The sequence below is a fragment of the Apis florea genome, unplaced genomic scaffold (genome assembly GCF_048593485.1).
Source record: "Apis florea isolate Af1SG1 unplaced genomic scaffold, ASM4859348v1 contig_2492_pilon, whole genome shotgun sequence".
Lineage (NCBI taxonomy): Eukaryota > Metazoa > Arthropoda > Insecta > Hymenoptera > Apidae > Apis > Apis florea.
In genome coordinates, this window is record NW_028256593.1 from 224803 (window position 1) to 242640 (window position 17838).

A 17838-nucleotide genomic window follows, 5' to 3' on the forward strand; every position below is an offset into this window, starting at 1 on the left:
TATGAAAATTTATTTTTCTTATGAATTATTTAATAATTTTGAAACTGTTATTATATAAATATAGTAAGATATATTTGTTTGATTTTTATTCTTTGGTTGTATATACATATATATGTATTATGACTCAGTCATGTTTCTCATTCACCTTTTTATTCTTTTGTGAAAAAGTTCAGCGCGTATAGTGATTGAGTGATTAAAATATTAAAAATCATAAAAACTTTTTGATATAAAAAGGATTGAGTTCTTAAATATTTGTTAATAATTATTGATGATCATAGAGCGATCAAATTCAAATTTTAATCGAGAAAAAATAAGATTACATAATTAAATTCTTTGAATTCTGACCTGTATATAAATTCCTATATGTATATAAATATATAAATTATGAACGACTTTTCAAATAATCTCATGCTTTTACCTATTATTTTTTTAATTCATATTTTGAAATATTAATTAATTATATTAAAAATATAATTAATTAATTATATTTAAAATATAATACGGGATTGAAAAACATAATTTTTTTTTCAACATGAATACTTGTTTTTTACATTAATTATCAATGATAATTAAGACAATTAGGTAGACAATTAGGACTAAAAAAAGATTACTTTAAATTTATGCTCTAGGATTTTTTATTTCTTCAAAAGAATCGATTTACCACATTAAAAGTGGTGATCTCTGATTGCTTTTGCTAAATGCGTACTGCGCATGTCTAAACAAGTTCCTAAAACCTCAAAATACTTTCTGCCAAGAAAAATTCATCAAATTCCCTCCTTTAATATTTTCCATTTTTACAATAGAGCAAAATTCAATTATATATATTTATGTTTAAAAAATTATAATTGCTATATCAATAAATTGATTTCGTAATAATTGAATATATTTAAATACTTAATATATAATACGAATATTGTATAAAAGAAAAATTTAAATCAATCTAATTTTAACTAATATAAGAATGATCTTTTAACTAATATTCTCTGCATAAATTAAAAATGAAGTTTTATTTTTCAATTCAAATAATTATAAAATATTTTAAGTTTGAATATAAGAGATTGTAAAATATTTATATGCAATATTCTGGAAAAATTATGATACGCTATCGTATGATTCCAGTTCAAACAGGTTTCCGTTGGAACGATATATTTTGACGTCATACATGTCACTCAAACGTGTATATTAAAATTGTGCCACGACTAATTTCAACGTACGTACGCTAATGGTGAGATTAATTTTATTGCAGAGAATTAATACAATTAATTTTATTTTATCAACGATGATGAGTAATGACTGACGTCAAACACTAACATCATAATTATAATACATCAATTTTTATTAAATAAGAAAAAAACATTAGTATATATGACATAATCAAACAGTTTTTACTTTATTTTTGTATAATCAACGATAATCAAAAAGCTTATTCAGCTATATTCCATCTATGTAACATAACCTATAATAATGTTGAATAATCTATGAAAACAATATACGAGTAAGAAAAAAAAAATTTCATTTTTTTCGTTTATGCAATATATTATGTAAGTAAATGATACTTTCAGCTAAATTTGATGATTTTATTTAATCTACCAAAAATAACCAATCAGATTTGTTTTCTTTTTAGAAAAATGTTCTTATGAGCAACGCCTAATATCTATATCATGTTTCATTGAAGAAAAATAAATGTGCACAAGATTGTATTTTTTAAACAACAAGATCGAGAAAACAACTAAATTGAGAAATTTAAGAGATTTCAGAGATTTAAGAAAATAATAGGAGGGAAAGAAGTCGATTAACAATGACTTATGGTTCGATGATATTTAGCAATACTAGGCATAATATAGGTGACATAGATGGAGTAATGATGCTAATAATAGGGTCATGAAGAAGACAAAGAAATAGAAAAAAAATTCTTTCTTGAGGGATTTCCCCTAGTAATCCTATTTTTAAAGGATTTCATATAAGGAGTATACTGTGCCATCTAGTGGAAAGAATTTAAATTTCATTTATTATATTATAAAATATAATATACTATTAATGATTAACTAAATGTCATTTTAAATATTTTTTTATAATAAAATCATATAAATTATTAAGAATTGTCAAATTATTAAATTTTAATATATGTTTCAAAAATTTTATCATTAATTCAAATTTTATGTAAAAACTATATATAAATTTTGTATCTAATATCATAATTATATTAACAATGATATATACATACATATATATGTTTTTTTATAATATAAAATTTCTTTCAAAATTATTCAATTATTCTATAAATATTAAAGAAAATCGTTATTACAAAGCATTTAAAAATATTTATATATAGTAGTACAAATAAATATTATAGTATGCAAATAAATATTTATATAATAAAATAAAAAATATTCTTCTTCTTATGATTTTTTTTTTTACCAAACTAATATTTTAAGATATGTTTTTTATGTTTTTAATTGATTTATGAATATTTAAATATATCAATATAAAGTAATTTGATTGATGAGATCTAAATTTGAATTTAGTACATAATTAAAAAAAACTACAATTTAAAATTACAATATCATTGAAAAATGAACGAGATTATTTATAATTATTCTTTTAATTAGAAATATATTAGAATTTATATTGATAATTATACGAGATATATTCGTAAATTAAATTATTTTTAACAAAAAAAATTTAATAAAAAAGTTTATAAACTTCTTTCATATCTAAAAAAGAAAACTATTTATTCTTTTATAAAATCTAATATTTGTTATAAAATCTATAACAATATATTCAAATGCATCGCAAGTATTTTTTAACCGCCAAAAAAATCGCGCGAGATAATACTATTTTAAATGAACATTAATAAGGTTAAGATTCTAATCAATAAGAAATTTCTTAATTCACAATTATCAGAATGAAAGTATTTAAAAAAATTCCATATTGAAATTACTTTCTTTTTAATATTAAAATTTAATATTATGAATTATATTCAATATTATATTTGAATAGGAAAAACTATATAATAAAAAACAACGTTACTTACAAAGACATTTCAGAATTCTTTCCATAATCATAATATACATTTCACTGATGTATTCATAATGTTCTCTAATATTTATCATAATAAAAATAAATGTAATCACTTAAATCAGCTTATTTATTGAAAATATAAATTTTTAATAAAAAAAACAAAAATAAAACAACGCTACATTTACATTCGCGCATATACAAACTGAAGTGCAGTTCATTGCGCATTAATTTTAAAATTCGTTATTGTTATCGTATCGTTAATATATAATTTTAAAATTATAATATTAAATTATAATATTATAATTATACTATATACAAATTTTTTAATTTACGAGTATTTGTTTTTTATAATAAATTTATATGATCAATTATTAATTTACATGACGATTACCAATAAATTTCATAAGTACGATTAATTACTTATTAAATTATTAAAAATACTTACAATTATTAAATTTATAATATTATATAATTTTTATTTTAAATAAATTTTTTCATTTTATTTTTTTCAGTATTTCAATAATCAATAAATTTCAAGTAATATTTGTAACATTGAATACAAATTGCAATAGAATATGAATAATTTTTTTATTAATAATAAATAATTAATAATTAAAAAAAAATTAATAATATTGCAGAAATATATTATATATAAACATGTTATATAAATTTATATAACATGGATGAACTCTTTTAATTTATTTAATTTATTAATTTATTAATTTTAATATATTATATATATTAATTTTAAAAATATTTTTTAAAATTGTATTAATGCTATGTATATGTCTGGAATATAAATATTGAATAAATAATCATTCTAGTCCAAAAATTGTTTATTATATTCATGTATAATTATAAATTGAAATATATATTGGATATCATAAACAAATTTATGATAGATATTAAAGAAAGAAAATTATTAAATGTTTTATTGAAAATTTTTAAAGTACTAATTGTTCTTTAGTAGTTAAACTATTTAATAAAATTTTTTCTATTGTAAGAGGATATTCTGAAAAAAAAATTTTTAATAAAATTGAATAGGTCATATTAATAAAATAATAGTAGATAATTAATTTCTGAAAGTATTTTTCATTCCTACCTCGATTATACCATACATCATTATTTCCAGCATTTTTTCTTGCTGAATTAAGTGCATTATGAATTGCAATAGGTATTGCATAACTCATACATAATGGTGGTTCACCAGTAGCTATGATTATTTAATAACTTATTAAGATTAATTAAATGCATTAAAATTACTATTAATAGTTTTATCTTTCAATTAATTATAATTTAATATATAATTTAATTATTTAATTATAATATATAATTTTACCTTTTGAACGAAGAACACTTAATGAATTAGTACCATTTTTACGGAAATAAACTCGAAAATCGACAGGAATGTCCTTTGCACCTGGTGGTTTATAATTCTGCAAAAAAATATATATTTTCAATTTCAACTTAATAATTTTTTTATATGTTATATTAAATTAGACAAATTCAGAAACGGCACCCAAGTTCTATAATTCGTTAGTTGACCAGTTTTCGGATCATAAATTAGCTGTTCATGTATCCAATATCCGAGACCCATTATGAAAGCACCTTCCACTTGTCCCAAATCCAATTCTGGATTCATACTTCTTCCAACATCCTCAATTAAATCTACTCTATGTATAATATGTTGTCCGGTCAATACATCAATCTCAACTTCTGCTATAGTTGCTCCATATATTGGATATGATTTTATATCATCTTTTACAGTAAACCTAAATATATATGAATATGTTTCATAAATATATTAATTAGAAAATTTATTTAGCTAACAAATTATTATAAAACATACATGTATCGCGCACATAGATCAACATCTCTTATGTGCGCTGTTAATACTAATTTTTGCCACGAAAAGTTTTCCAACTCTTTTTTAATAGGTTCTAATCTCTGAACTAGTTCTTTGCAAGCCATCATAGTTGCCTAAAAATATATGTGTATTTTTAAATATTATATAATATTTTCGATTAATTTGCTTATTATATTCCTCATCAATATTAATTAATTTGAAATATATTTTAAAAGATATTATTTTATAACTTAAATAACTTTTATGTTAAATATAAATATTTTTTCTAATTATTAAATTATTCGTAAAAAACTTTTGTAAAAAACTATTGTATTAAATTTTATCTATATATTTAGTGACATTCCAATCACTGAAGCATTTTCATAATCAATAATAAATCAATAATCATTAATAAAATCAGTGTTTAGCACGGAATTCGTCCTTTTTTCTAATCTGTGTTTTGTTCCAGCAACTCCACTATAAATAAATTAAATTCAGTTCAAAACGAACGCGAATCTTTCTATGCTCTGTGTAGTTCATACTGTCAATAAAAGTTATGTAATAACATATTGACAAATATATTGTTATGGATACATATACACAAAATTCAAAATATTATCAAAAAATTTTACAAATAACTCCTAAAGTCAATCATTGATTATGCTTAAAAAAAAAATTATTCAAAATAAAATCTTTTACAATATATTTCAAGCTTATTAAGATGAAAGAGAGCTAATTGGAAGATTGATCATATTTTCTATATATTATATATGATATATATAAGGTAATAAGATAATAAATTTAAACAAAGTTTACATATGCACAAGTCTCGCTAGTAACACTACCACCAGTAACCATATTATTTGGAGATGTTAAATTGTTGCTTGCTTTTACAGTGACCAATGATAAGTCAATACCTAAAGTATATGCTGCTACTTGAGCTACCTATAATGAAAAAAAATTTTTTTTTTATTATATAAAAAGATTTAATTATATTTGTTAATACCTTAGTATTAATTCCCTGACCACACTCAATTCCTCCATGAGTAACAGAAACTGTGCCATCTCGTGCATAAATCGAAACTAATGCATGAAACTGACCAAAAGTAATAAAAGGATACATCATAGGTATCAAACTTATTCCTTTCTTCTTCCATCGATTTTCCTATAAATATAGATTTCATTATAATCAATATTTTATATAATACAATTATAATAAAAAATTAAATATTCTTACAGCATTAAAGACATCTATAGCTTTTTTTCTGATTTCATAATCTGCATTCTGACATAGTTCTTCTATCATAGGCTGTAATACTTTTTTGTGATCATCAATCATATTTGCATATCTAACCTCTAATGGATCTTTTCCAACAGTTTTTGCTATGTGTTCCATTATGTTTTCTATTATAGCTATACCTTCTGTTGAACCTAAAAAAAAAAAAAATTAAAATAAAATTAAAAAATTAAATTAAATTTTAATTTTAGAAGAATTATTCCTTTTCATTATATTGATTAGAAATACCTGGAGCTCGACAAAAAGTGTTGGAAGGCAAGTCAGTTTTAACTTCAAAACCTTGATAAGTCCAAGTTGAGTAATCATAACAACTAAAATTTTTATAAAGAAAAATTTCTATGTATCAAAAAATTTCTTAATTATTAATATATATTTATAATATATAATAATTATAATATATATTTATAATATATATAATATTTATAATATATAGTTTATTTACTTTTTCATTTGTTCTACAACTGTAGGAGCATGAAATTCGTTAAAACTGCAACCACTATTGCCCCAATGTTTTGAATTCAAATATTGAATTTGACCGTTATCATTTACGCCAATTTCATATTCCTGACGAGTATCATATCGTTTTCCTATAGCGAGCATATTGCTTTCTATCGACATAATGAATCTAACTGGTCGATTTAATTTATAGCATACTAAAGCACAAGCACAAGCAATTTGTGTAGCACGAGATATCTTTGCACCATAAGCACCTCCTAATCTCTTCACATTAATGTTAATACTGTAAAATTAAAATTAATAACTTTAAAAAACAATAAATTAAATAAATTCAACTTTGTATTTTGTATATATTACCTATTATTCTTTATATCAAGACATTGAGCTATGGCTATTTGAGTCAAATCCATCCATTGAGTTGCAGCAAAAACATCTATTCCATCCTCTATTGGCACACAAACACATGTTTGAGTTTCCATAGTAAAATGATATTGATTTCCGTTTCTAAATGTTCCTTTTATTGTATGTTTCACATCATTTCCTATGATATTTAAATTTAATGAGTTAAAAAAATAATATAAATTTAATAAAAAAACAATATAAATTTAGAATAATAATATATTTATATTTATAATATAAAAAATAATAAAAATTTTAGTTCTATAAAATTGCAATAGTATATGAATGAATAATTGTGAAATGAAACCACTTTATATAAAATTTATCCAAGAAATATTATGTTTGTACCTTTGGTCTGTGCAGTGGAGCTAGCTGATTCATATACTCTGGTATTATCATTCAATGCAAGTACATCTTCAATTGTCAATAATATTTTTTCTGGTATGAAATCAATATAGGAAACATTTACTATTTGTGCTGCTTGATTAGCAATTGTAAAAGTTGTAGCAACAATTACTCCGATTGGCTGTCCGGCATATTCAATATTTTTATCTACAAAAAGCTTAAAATATAAAAAATTAAGATAAGTTATAAATTTTAGATATTAAATTTTAAATAACATATTTTTTTAATGATCTAACGTACTACTTCATCAAAATTCAAGAATAATAGTTGAGCATTTGCTGGTATAAATAAATTTTTTCCTGGAATATCTTTCGCTGTATAGAATGCTATTACTCCTTTCATTTTCTAGAAAAATATATTCAAATTTATTCAAAACAAGAAAAATATAGTAAATATTATAAATTTAAAATTAAAAATTAATAATTTAAAAATATTAAAATTTGCAAAATGTTTAAATTTATTTAAATTTAATAAAAATACCAATGCTTCAGAAGCATCAATGTTCTTTATTTTTCCATTAGCTACTGTAGTAAGAACAAAAGCACAAAAAACTTCATTTGGAAATGGTGGAAAATCATTTGTATAATATGCTTCACCCGATGTTTGACATATAGCTTCCATTTTTGGCAAAGGCTGATTCAAAGGCCATAGATATTTATTTGTATCGTAATTTTGTTTTCCAGAAGACAATCCACGTTCTAAAATAGATCCACCACTGCGGATTGTTGGATTCACATTTTCTGGTTTAATACTTAAAATAAACTATAAAAGAATATGTTTCGTATAAATAATTTAATTATACTAGAAATTTAAATAATTTCTTATCCAAAAATACAAACTTTGTAAAAAAGTCCTTCTGCAAGTATTTTTCTAAATTTTGGAGAATAATCAGGCAAAACATAATCAGGTTGTATTTCTGCATCTAATATATCCAAAGCTTGTTTAACTATATTCTCCTCAAAGATGAATTTCTCGAACAAAAAATTTTCAGTTTTTGATGCATGCAGCTGGAAAAATTAATTTAATTTTTTTCTTAAATCTATTTATTTAAACCTTCCAATTTATTTTTGTTACATTTAGTTTTTACTCACAAAATTTTTGTTTATTCCACCTATGATAATGTTTGGCTTCTCCAATACTTTTCCAGTTCCATCCAATTTAAACAAAAATGCTGCATTTACAGCGGCGTGAGCATTTTGTGATCGCGGCATTATCTAAATTTAATTTCTTTGATGAAAATTATTATTCTAGGCAATTCAATTACATAAAATATTGATATAAAAAATATATACTTTATAAGATCTGTATTCATATTCCTCACCAAGAGCCGACAATATTATACTGTATATAATTTTGTGTTTCATGTTACAATTTAAAAATTCAAGTAATGTCATGGCAGTTTTCTTGCCACCAGCTTCCACTAAAAAAATGAAAATATTCAATTTACATAACATTTTAAATATTCTAAATATTTTGTTAAAGGCGCAAGCATGTATGACTTTGAATATTGCATAAATGGGATGATAAACTGATATTACTACTCGAAGGACCACTTACTACCGTAGGAATGGTGATACTTTAACTCTTTGCGGCTAACTGTGTGCTTTGATAAACTGTATCGTCGCCGAAATCTATCTGTCTTCTATGTCCATTCTAATTCGATTACTGTCTTCTCTGCTTGCTCTAATTCGATTACCATTTTCTCTGCCTGCTTTAATTCAACTACCGTTTTCTTTCGCTTGTTCTAATTCGACTTCCGTCTTCTATGTTTATTTTAATTTGACTACCGTCTTCTCTGCCTACTCTAATTCTACACAAACCGCAAGTCTTAGTTTTTCCTCCAATCCTTGCATTTCGTGAAAATGCACACAGAGAGGGGTTAGAGGGACCAATCATCGTCAAAGGATGGGCCCTCGCGAGATCGCACCGCAGTGCGTGGGAATCACGATCTTTGCTCTTGCTTACACGATAGTCCTTCACATGACGTGCAAATACAGCTCGTGAAGTGATCGCTATGATATCTGTTCAAACTAAGATCTGGAAAACGTTACGAAAACCATGCCCGCTCATAAATTACTGTTAGATTGTTGGCAGATATTCGAACTGTTGAAAATAAAGCAGGACCATTTCACGAGCCCGAGTCTTAACATATTTAAAATATTTTTATTTGAATTTTTTATTTACCTATATGCAATTGTGCCCCTGCAGTTTCCAAAATTAGAAATAAGTCTGATGGAAACTCTTGATGCTCATATTTAATCATTAAATTTCCTGCTATAGATCCAATCTGTAATATTAAATTTTTTATTTATTTGTTTTATATTTATTATATATACTTAATTGGATTTACTTACATTCCTCACAGGAACACTAGCAATTAAATCAATATGTTTAGCCAAATACTGTAAATATTTAAATCCTGGTTCTTTTGAATATTTTTCAAAAGTTTCCATCGCAACAGTAAGGGAGACATTGCCTCCAATAGTTAAAGTATCATTATCTTTTCTTATATTACGCAAATCAGATATATCATTTATATCAATGATTATATCTGGTATTTTCGATCGATATACACCTACAAGTAAAGAAAAAAGAAAAATATGTTACATATTATTTATGTAATAAATAGAACTTAATAATATAAAATTAATATAAATTAATATAAATTATTATTAATTATTGTATATATACCATGTGCAGTATTGCCACCATGTAGAATATAGCTCGCATTTGAATTCTTTTGAAATAATGCGAACAAATCATCAATTGATAGAATTTTATGAAACTCACTATTATCCAATTTCATATCAATTTTATGTTCTGTCTTCTGAATGACTGTGCAACAACAATTACAACTATTTTCATGCAATGCATTAATTCTTTTACAAGTTTTTACATTAAATAGTTCCTAGATAAAAAAAGTTTTTATTATACAGAACTATTTTTCAATAAAAGATTCAGAATATAACAAAATATAACAGAATATAACAAAAATATAAATAAATAATGACTAATATTGAATAAAATATCTTTTTGAATAAATAAAATAATTATCTCTAATATTAATAAAATCTAATATTTAAGAAAGTGACTAAGAAAAATTATTTAATTGAATTATTATTAAAATTTCAAATATAGCTCAAATAATATGATATTATTTAATGTTAACATCTTGCTTGACATACTTCAATATCTTGAATATCTTTAACGAGATTTTCCTCAGCATCATTGGCGAATGCTTTAAATGTATCTAGAATCGGTCGATAACCAGTACAACGACATATATTACTTCCAAAGGAATTTTCTATTTGTTTCATTGTCAAATTTTTTTTTTTTAAGAGACTAAAAAATATGAAATTTATTAAATTTATTTATGAGATTTTTATTAAAAGAAAATATAAATACAAATTATATATATACCTGTACATATTCATTACCATTCCCGGTGAGCAAAAACCACATTGAGAACCATTTTTTCCTGCTAATCCTGTTTGTAAAGTATGATAACCATTTTTCTTATTACCCAAACCCTCAATTGTTTTTATGACCCATCTATGATGTAAAAATGAAATAAAATTAAATAATTTGAAATATCAGTGATATAAATATAATAAATTCAGTAAATTATTTAGTTCTTAAACTTACCCATTGCAAATAAGAATTGGTACTAAACAAGAATTCACAGATATATCTTCATCCTTAACTTTTACTGACACAATACATGCACCACAACCTCCTTCGAGACACATAGCTTTAGTTCCTCGTAGTTTAGCATAATCTCTAATAAAGATATTCAGAGTAGTATCAGGCGGAATATCTTCTTTTACTGAAAAAAATAGTTATAATTATTGAATTGTTACTATTTTATTTTTCGATTATTATAATTAATAAATACAAACCAATGTAACTTTGTTCATTGATGATGAATTCTATAGTGTTTTTAGAATCCCTGAAATAATTAAAATAATTATTGCGATAAATCAAGATATATATATATTTATTTTTTATAAACAATTAAAAATTTCGATGCGAGATTTCATGATAAAATTTTCTTATCAATAATTATATTTTATTAGGCAAAAAGTAATAGATTATAATCAAATAAAGATCTTGGTAAAAAATAATTCAAAAATAATTCGAGATAATGCAAAAGAATTGAAAATATTTTAATCGAATATTAAAAATTATTTATTCAAATTATACTATATATTTATTGATAATAAGATTGCTTTTCAAATTAATTATTTTAAATATATTTAAGTTCATACGAATTCATAAAATCATATTCATTATTTTATAGTTAACATTTAAAATAATTATTTACATTCAATTACATTAATATAAATATAATAAAATATAATATATATATTCGATTTACGACTGATTTAAGACTTGACTTAAATTTGAATTTGATAATAAATGAAAAAATAATTTGAACGTACATTACATTTTTTAAGTACATAAAACTAAATTTAATATTTGTCTACAGAGATTGAAATATAAAAAATGATTCTTCTTCTGATGCATTATTTTTCTTTAAGAAATTTAGTTTATGATTTATTTCTAAATAATTCGACTTTAAAAATATTATTACTCATACTAAAAAAAACGAACAGTATGCAGTATATTATATATAAAAATATATTCAAGTTTATTCTTAATTATATATATATATATATATAAGTAAAAAAAATTTCCTTGGAAAAAATGTAAATTTAATTGAATGGATATTCATAAAAATAAACATATATATTAACCGGAAGTGATTTATCTACAAATAAGATTTAATATAATATATCAGTGAATGAAAGATGGGAATATCTTTGTTTTTATCTTGTAATCTGATGATTTTTTTCAAGCATAAAAAGTATTTTAAATTCATTATAATCGATTAAAGTGATTTTACATTATTGTTTCGATAAAATTATAAATAATTTTCGAAAAGAAATTTTTAATACAAAATGAAGATTATTTATCTTATAATGTAACGTATTACTCTTACTTAAAAATTGTAATACAAATAATATTTAATAAAATAAAAATAAAAATTTAAAATAAAATTATATAATAATGAATAATTGTATATTAATTAAATGCATATAATGTTAAGCATAAACGATAAAAAAATAAGTGCACGATATTTATCAAAATGTACAATCAAATGAATATGCAAAAAAAAAAATGTATTGCAAAGAGATGACACATAAAAATATGCTTAATGAATGGAAATTACATACATTACTATGCAATTTCAAATCTTGCATAACATCAAAATTGATCTAGAATATTTAATAGTGATAGTTTGATACTGGAATACTTAAAGTTAAGTGGCTTTTCTATATAATCAATAATTTTCCTTTTTTTAATGATAAAGGAATACATCCAATCATAAAACTATTTGAAATAGAATATTTTGATAATGATTTTTCAATTATTTGTTTTATAACAGTATCTCTCAAGTACCTAATGAAAAATATATGTAAATCGTAAATCTAATTTAATTCAATTTCAGCTCTTTTCTTAATTTTTTTATTTCCATAGCAATTGTAATAATAGATACATATATTATTTAAAATTATGAAATTGACTTTCTTATCAAAATAAACATATATAAACATTAGAAATAAGTTTTATTTTATTTGTATACAATTCTACAATGTTTCTAAATTTCGAAATGGAATATTTACAAAAGATTTGTTTAACCAATTTTAATAATTTTACTAATTTTATTATTATTTAATTTAATAATTTTGAAACGAAATTTGAAAGTTCGTTTGTGAATTTTTAATTTATTTTTATGTATTTGATAATAATTAATCATAGCTAATATAAAATTAATCAAAAAACAAAAAAAAACAAGAACAAGAACTTTTTATCTATAATCCTAATAAATCTGAAAGTCTGAATCTGATAGTTTTAGATTTTATTTGTTAAAAATTATAAATAAATAAAAAACGGAAAAAAGTCAATTTGTTTTTAAAATGAATATCAACAAACAAATTATATTTGTAGATATAATATAATAACGTACGATATAATATAATATATACGAAAAATATTATAGAATAGTATAATAATCGTATATATATAATTGGGCAATGATTCTACATAAAAAAAAAAAAATTTAATATAATTCTTTTATCGGAACGTTTTTTATTTCTTAAATTGATTTTAAAAATCTGTCAAATATAAAAGATCATCTAATTAATCTAATCTGTATTAATTTCAAAAAAAATTATAATATTGTGTCTTATTCTGTAGATATAGGTAAAAACAATAATTATTTTTATAATTATGTTTCTATAAAAAATATAAATTTCATTGTTTATATAACATACTTTATTATTTATAATGTTATTTTTATTATTCATAATATTGGTTTAGTCTAATCTGCATTTGTATAACATAAAAAAAAATATATCATAAAAAAAACCTATTTTATTTATAATATATTTATTCATCATCAACTGTATAATCTAATATCAATTTATATTATCAACTGATATTATATATTATATGATGATGAATGATAATTATATTAGAAGTGCATTTGGCATTAAAATTTTAAATTATTATGTGAATTTTCTATATAAGTAACATAAATTTTAATTTTTTAGATACTATGTTGAAAGTAAAATTATTCTCGTATAGATGCTTTTATTACAAAGCTATTTGTAAAAAAAAAAAATTCTTGCAAGAAACTTTTAAGAATTTTATCTTTAAATATATTTGCATATTTTTAATAAGAATAATTTTAATAAAGAGAATAAATAATACAAACAGAATGCAACTTGTTTTGAATAATATCGGTAATAGTTGTAACTTCATTTGAACAAAATAAAGAATATCTTCAAGTTTCGCATGTGAAATATATCAATTACTCTTTTTAAGTAAAATTATTTAAATACATGTGTATTTCAATTGTATTTCTTTCAATTGTAATATTTTAATATTGTAATATTTCTAAAAGTATTTTATATGCACGATCTATTTATTGTAAAGAATATATCTTTCAAGATCCTCCTCCTTTTTCCAGAGTTTTTTAGGTTATTGATGTTTGCACACAATTTAAATAATAAATATTTATTTTTATTCTATCATTAATTGACATCACAATGGATTATAATCAATTTCAATAACTTTATAAATCTTATAATCTTGTAATCTTATAAAGATGAAATAATTATTAAATGAATTGGCAATGACAAATTATAAAATCATTAATGTTTAAACAAAAAAGTCGACGATTTTAAAAAAAATTTTATTCGATTTAGACAAATGATAAACATAATCAATTTTTAATTTATAGATAATTAAATGTTTCAATTATTTTAAATAAGAAAATTTGTATTTGCATTAATAAAGCATTGATGAACTTTTTAGGAAAACCATGATTTACATCTTTTTTTAAAATATAAATTTTTTCTATTGTTAATTAATAAGACTTTAAAATATTAAAATGAAAATATTGTAAAGTTATATAAAATAATAGTAGTACAATATATAAATAACAACAAATAAATTTTGTAATATAAATATTTTAAAAAATATTAATAAATAATATTTCAATTTTTTTTCTACTAAGAATTAATTTTTTCCATTTTTCAATTTTTATTTTATTTTAATTTTTTAAACTGTCATATTTATTTTAATTGACTTATTTTTTTAAGTAGATTGTATTGTGTATGTTTTTAGCTTTATTCTTACTAATTTCGATATTGCTAACAAAAAACAATATATAATAAACACAATAGTTAAAAAATAATGTTGTATAATGTTATTCAACTTCATGAATGATAATCGGTCTTAATAATTATCAATTTTAAAAAGTAGTGAATCATTTATATATATATTTTTTTCAAGCATTATGCTAAATAACATACTATTTTGCTAGATAACAATACCAACACATTTTTCTTGAAAGATATATATATGGAATATGATTAAAAAAAGCTGTCTATTTTATAACATTCATTAAGTAATCATTATATATTATACAAAAAATTATATAAGTATACACAAATACATAAATTTCTTTAAATATAATTGTATTGCATGCGAATTAATTATATAAAACGCAGCACAAATTCATAAGAATTTGAAAATTATAAATATTTAACACATTTGCTTGAATGACTTTAATATCTATTTATTATTATAAAGTCAATATTTTAATTATTTTATTTATATTTAAATAATTTCATATGATAAAAAATAAAAAAAATTGAAATATAGCGAAATTTGATATATCATTGTACTATAATTATTACTATATTTATTATGCTTAAACTATTATAACATATAATATGCTTACATTATTATTATATTAATTATTATTTATTTATTTTTGTATATTATATATAATTATATATACAATTGAAATCTAAAAAAAAAGTTTGTTATAAACATACAATATGTCCATGTTTATTTACATGTGATTATTTATATAAGTAGGAATGAAAAAATGTTTTAAATAAAAATTATATATATCGATAGAGACATAATATCGATAGGAACATATCATAATTACAATTTGACTTTAAAATAATATTGAACTCTATGGAAGATATTAAATTTCTAAATAAAATCTTATTTTATCTTTATTATTTTTCTTTATTATCATTCTTTATTCTTATAAATTAATATCGAAGTATATTCAAAATATATGTTTTTTTCATGAATCTTTAAATGATTAATTTTTAAATTTTAAATCCACCAATGTAAAAACGTGATATTTTAATAAATATGAATTTACAAGAAATATTTAATTTTAATAATAATTTCATTAAGATATACAATATTTCTACATTATTAATAATTCTACATTATATATCAACAATAAGAAATTAATTAACTAAAAATTTTCAAAATAAGTGAATTAAACATGAAATGAGTGGATTAAAATGTCAAAAATATATAAAGATTTATGATTTTCTTTTTATCTTTCACTTTTTTTCGAATCTTTTATTTTATGAACGAGTTTAAATAAATAAATGAAAATAGCTATATAGATAAATATAAATTAAATATAAATTAAAAAAATATATATATAAAATAAAAAAATTAATACAAAATAAACAACAAAATGTTTTTAATGACAATTTATGATGGAATATTGCAAAATTATAAAATGATTTAACAAAAGAATGATTAATTAATTCTATAATTCTATAGTCCTGATGCAATTATAAAAATACTTAGGAATGTATATTATAATATTAATATTATATAATTATATAATTATATAAATATAATCAAATAATATTTTATTACCAATCAGCAAAAAATAAACATATTTCTTTTGCCTTTAATTTTTCAATATTAAATATTTCTTTAATTCTGCATTTTTGTACTCTCGTGAAATTTTACAAATTTTTGTAAATATTTTTAATTTTTAATTTTTTTCTATGAACTTTTAAAATAAAAATATTTTAATAGCTAAGTATATAATAAAAAGAAATATTTACTTGCATAAAAAATTTATAACCTTTAAAACTCTAAGTAAAGACTTTAACAAAGTTATTTTTTACAATAAATAGGTTTAATATTATAATAATACTTTTAGTAATACTAGTAGTATTATTTATTAAAAGAAATATATAAAAAATATTTTCATAGTTATGTATTATATATATGGTATAGTAATAGTATATAGTATAATAAATAGCAATAGTATAGTAAGTAAAATTTTATTATCGAAATTTAATTGAGTATGCTTATTTATTCAAATTTATATAAATCTATATTCTTGATATTTTATTTCTTTATCTAAATTAATTTTTTTTTTAATCGTATACAACATTCCATTAAATTTCAACATAATTGACTAGACATTTTTTTTAATTGAATAACAATTAACTTTCACTTTACAAAGAAACACACAAGAAAACTTCTAAATTCATTTTTGCCCCAAAGTTATGTTTATTTATTTTTGAAATTAAACACTACGTTTTTCTTTTATAATCAAAATTAAATAATTCAATTTACAAAGAAACTCAAAGAAACAACATTGTAAGTTAAAAAAAAATGAATGAAATAGCAATACTAAATAATGCATTCAATATATTAAACAATAAATTTCTCGTTATGACTATTGAATATAAAGTTACATAAAAAAAAAAAAAAATATTCTTTTATAAAATTTTTAGCAATAATTAATAATAATATTATTACATATTAACATAATTATTGTAATAGAAAACAATGAAATAACATACCTAATATTTTCCTGAGCGGAGATCATCTTTTACAAATGTTACAAAGCAAGAATCGCAAGTAAAAGTCGAACCGTTCTTGGGAATGGCATACGATATAATCATCGTACATCGTTAGAACGTTAATTGAAGTTATCTTATTCAGTTTTAATGCAATTGTGTGCGTTTCTACAACGTAAGTCTCCCACTATCTGTAAGAA

The 17838-nt window shown here is 20.9% G+C and overlaps 1 protein-coding gene and 1 long non-coding RNA gene across 3 annotated transcripts; one reads left to right on the forward strand and one right to left on the reverse strand.

Moving 5' to 3' along the window:
* The first annotated feature begins 1077 nt into the window (after positions 1-1077).
* LOC147657873 (uncharacterized) lies at positions 1078-2398 on the forward strand. The gene is made up of 2 exons (XR_015291457.1): positions 1078-1541; positions 1625-2398. It is a non-coding gene; the product is annotated as an uncharacterized LOC147657873 (long non-coding RNA).
* A 1441-nt stretch (positions 2399-3839) lies between these two features.
* LOC100863568 (uncharacterized) lies at positions 3840-17788 on the reverse strand. 2 transcript variants are annotated; one of them, XM_003693238.4, is made up of 25 exons: positions 17642-17787; positions 11324-11373; positions 11070-11250; positions 10845-10976; positions 10610-10766; positions 10116-10332; positions 9779-9999; positions 9609-9711; positions 8717-8844; positions 8516-8638; positions 8264-8431; positions 7905-8186; positions 7665-7769; positions 7368-7581; positions 6978-7161; positions 6607-6903; positions 6393-6475; positions 6105-6298; positions 5874-6032; positions 5684-5812; positions 4871-5001; positions 4541-4793; positions 4361-4457; positions 4124-4234; positions 3840-4033 (listed from the first exon to the last, which is right to left on the reverse strand). In XM_003693238.4, the coding sequence occupies exons 1-25, from the start codon at positions 17665-17667 to the stop codon at positions 3966-3968; spliced, it is 3813 nt and encodes a 1270-aa protein (XP_003693286.1). In that variant the 5' UTR covers positions 17668-17787; the 3' UTR covers positions 3840-3965. The 2 variants fall into 2 exon arrangements, with proteins under 2 accessions (XP_003693286.1, XP_031772127.1); XM_031916267.2 differs by lacking the exon at positions 5684-5812 and having other exon boundaries at positions 17642-17788.
* Positions 17789-17838: the final 50 nt, after the last annotated feature.

Excerpts from the sequence above, each read along its gene's own strand:
- LOC100863568 (XM_003693238.4), bottom strand. The coding sequence starts at position 17,667 with ATGATCTCCGCTCAGGAAAATATTAG. Across the intron at positions 11,374-17,641 it reads TCCGCTCAGGAAAATATTAG|GGATTCTAAAAACACTATAG; the intron begins GTATGTTATTTC and ends TAATTATTTCAG. Across the intron at positions 10,977-11,069 it reads CCAATTCTTATTTGCAATGG|ATGGGTCATAAAAACAATTG; the intron begins GTAAGTTTAAGA and ends TTTACATCATAG.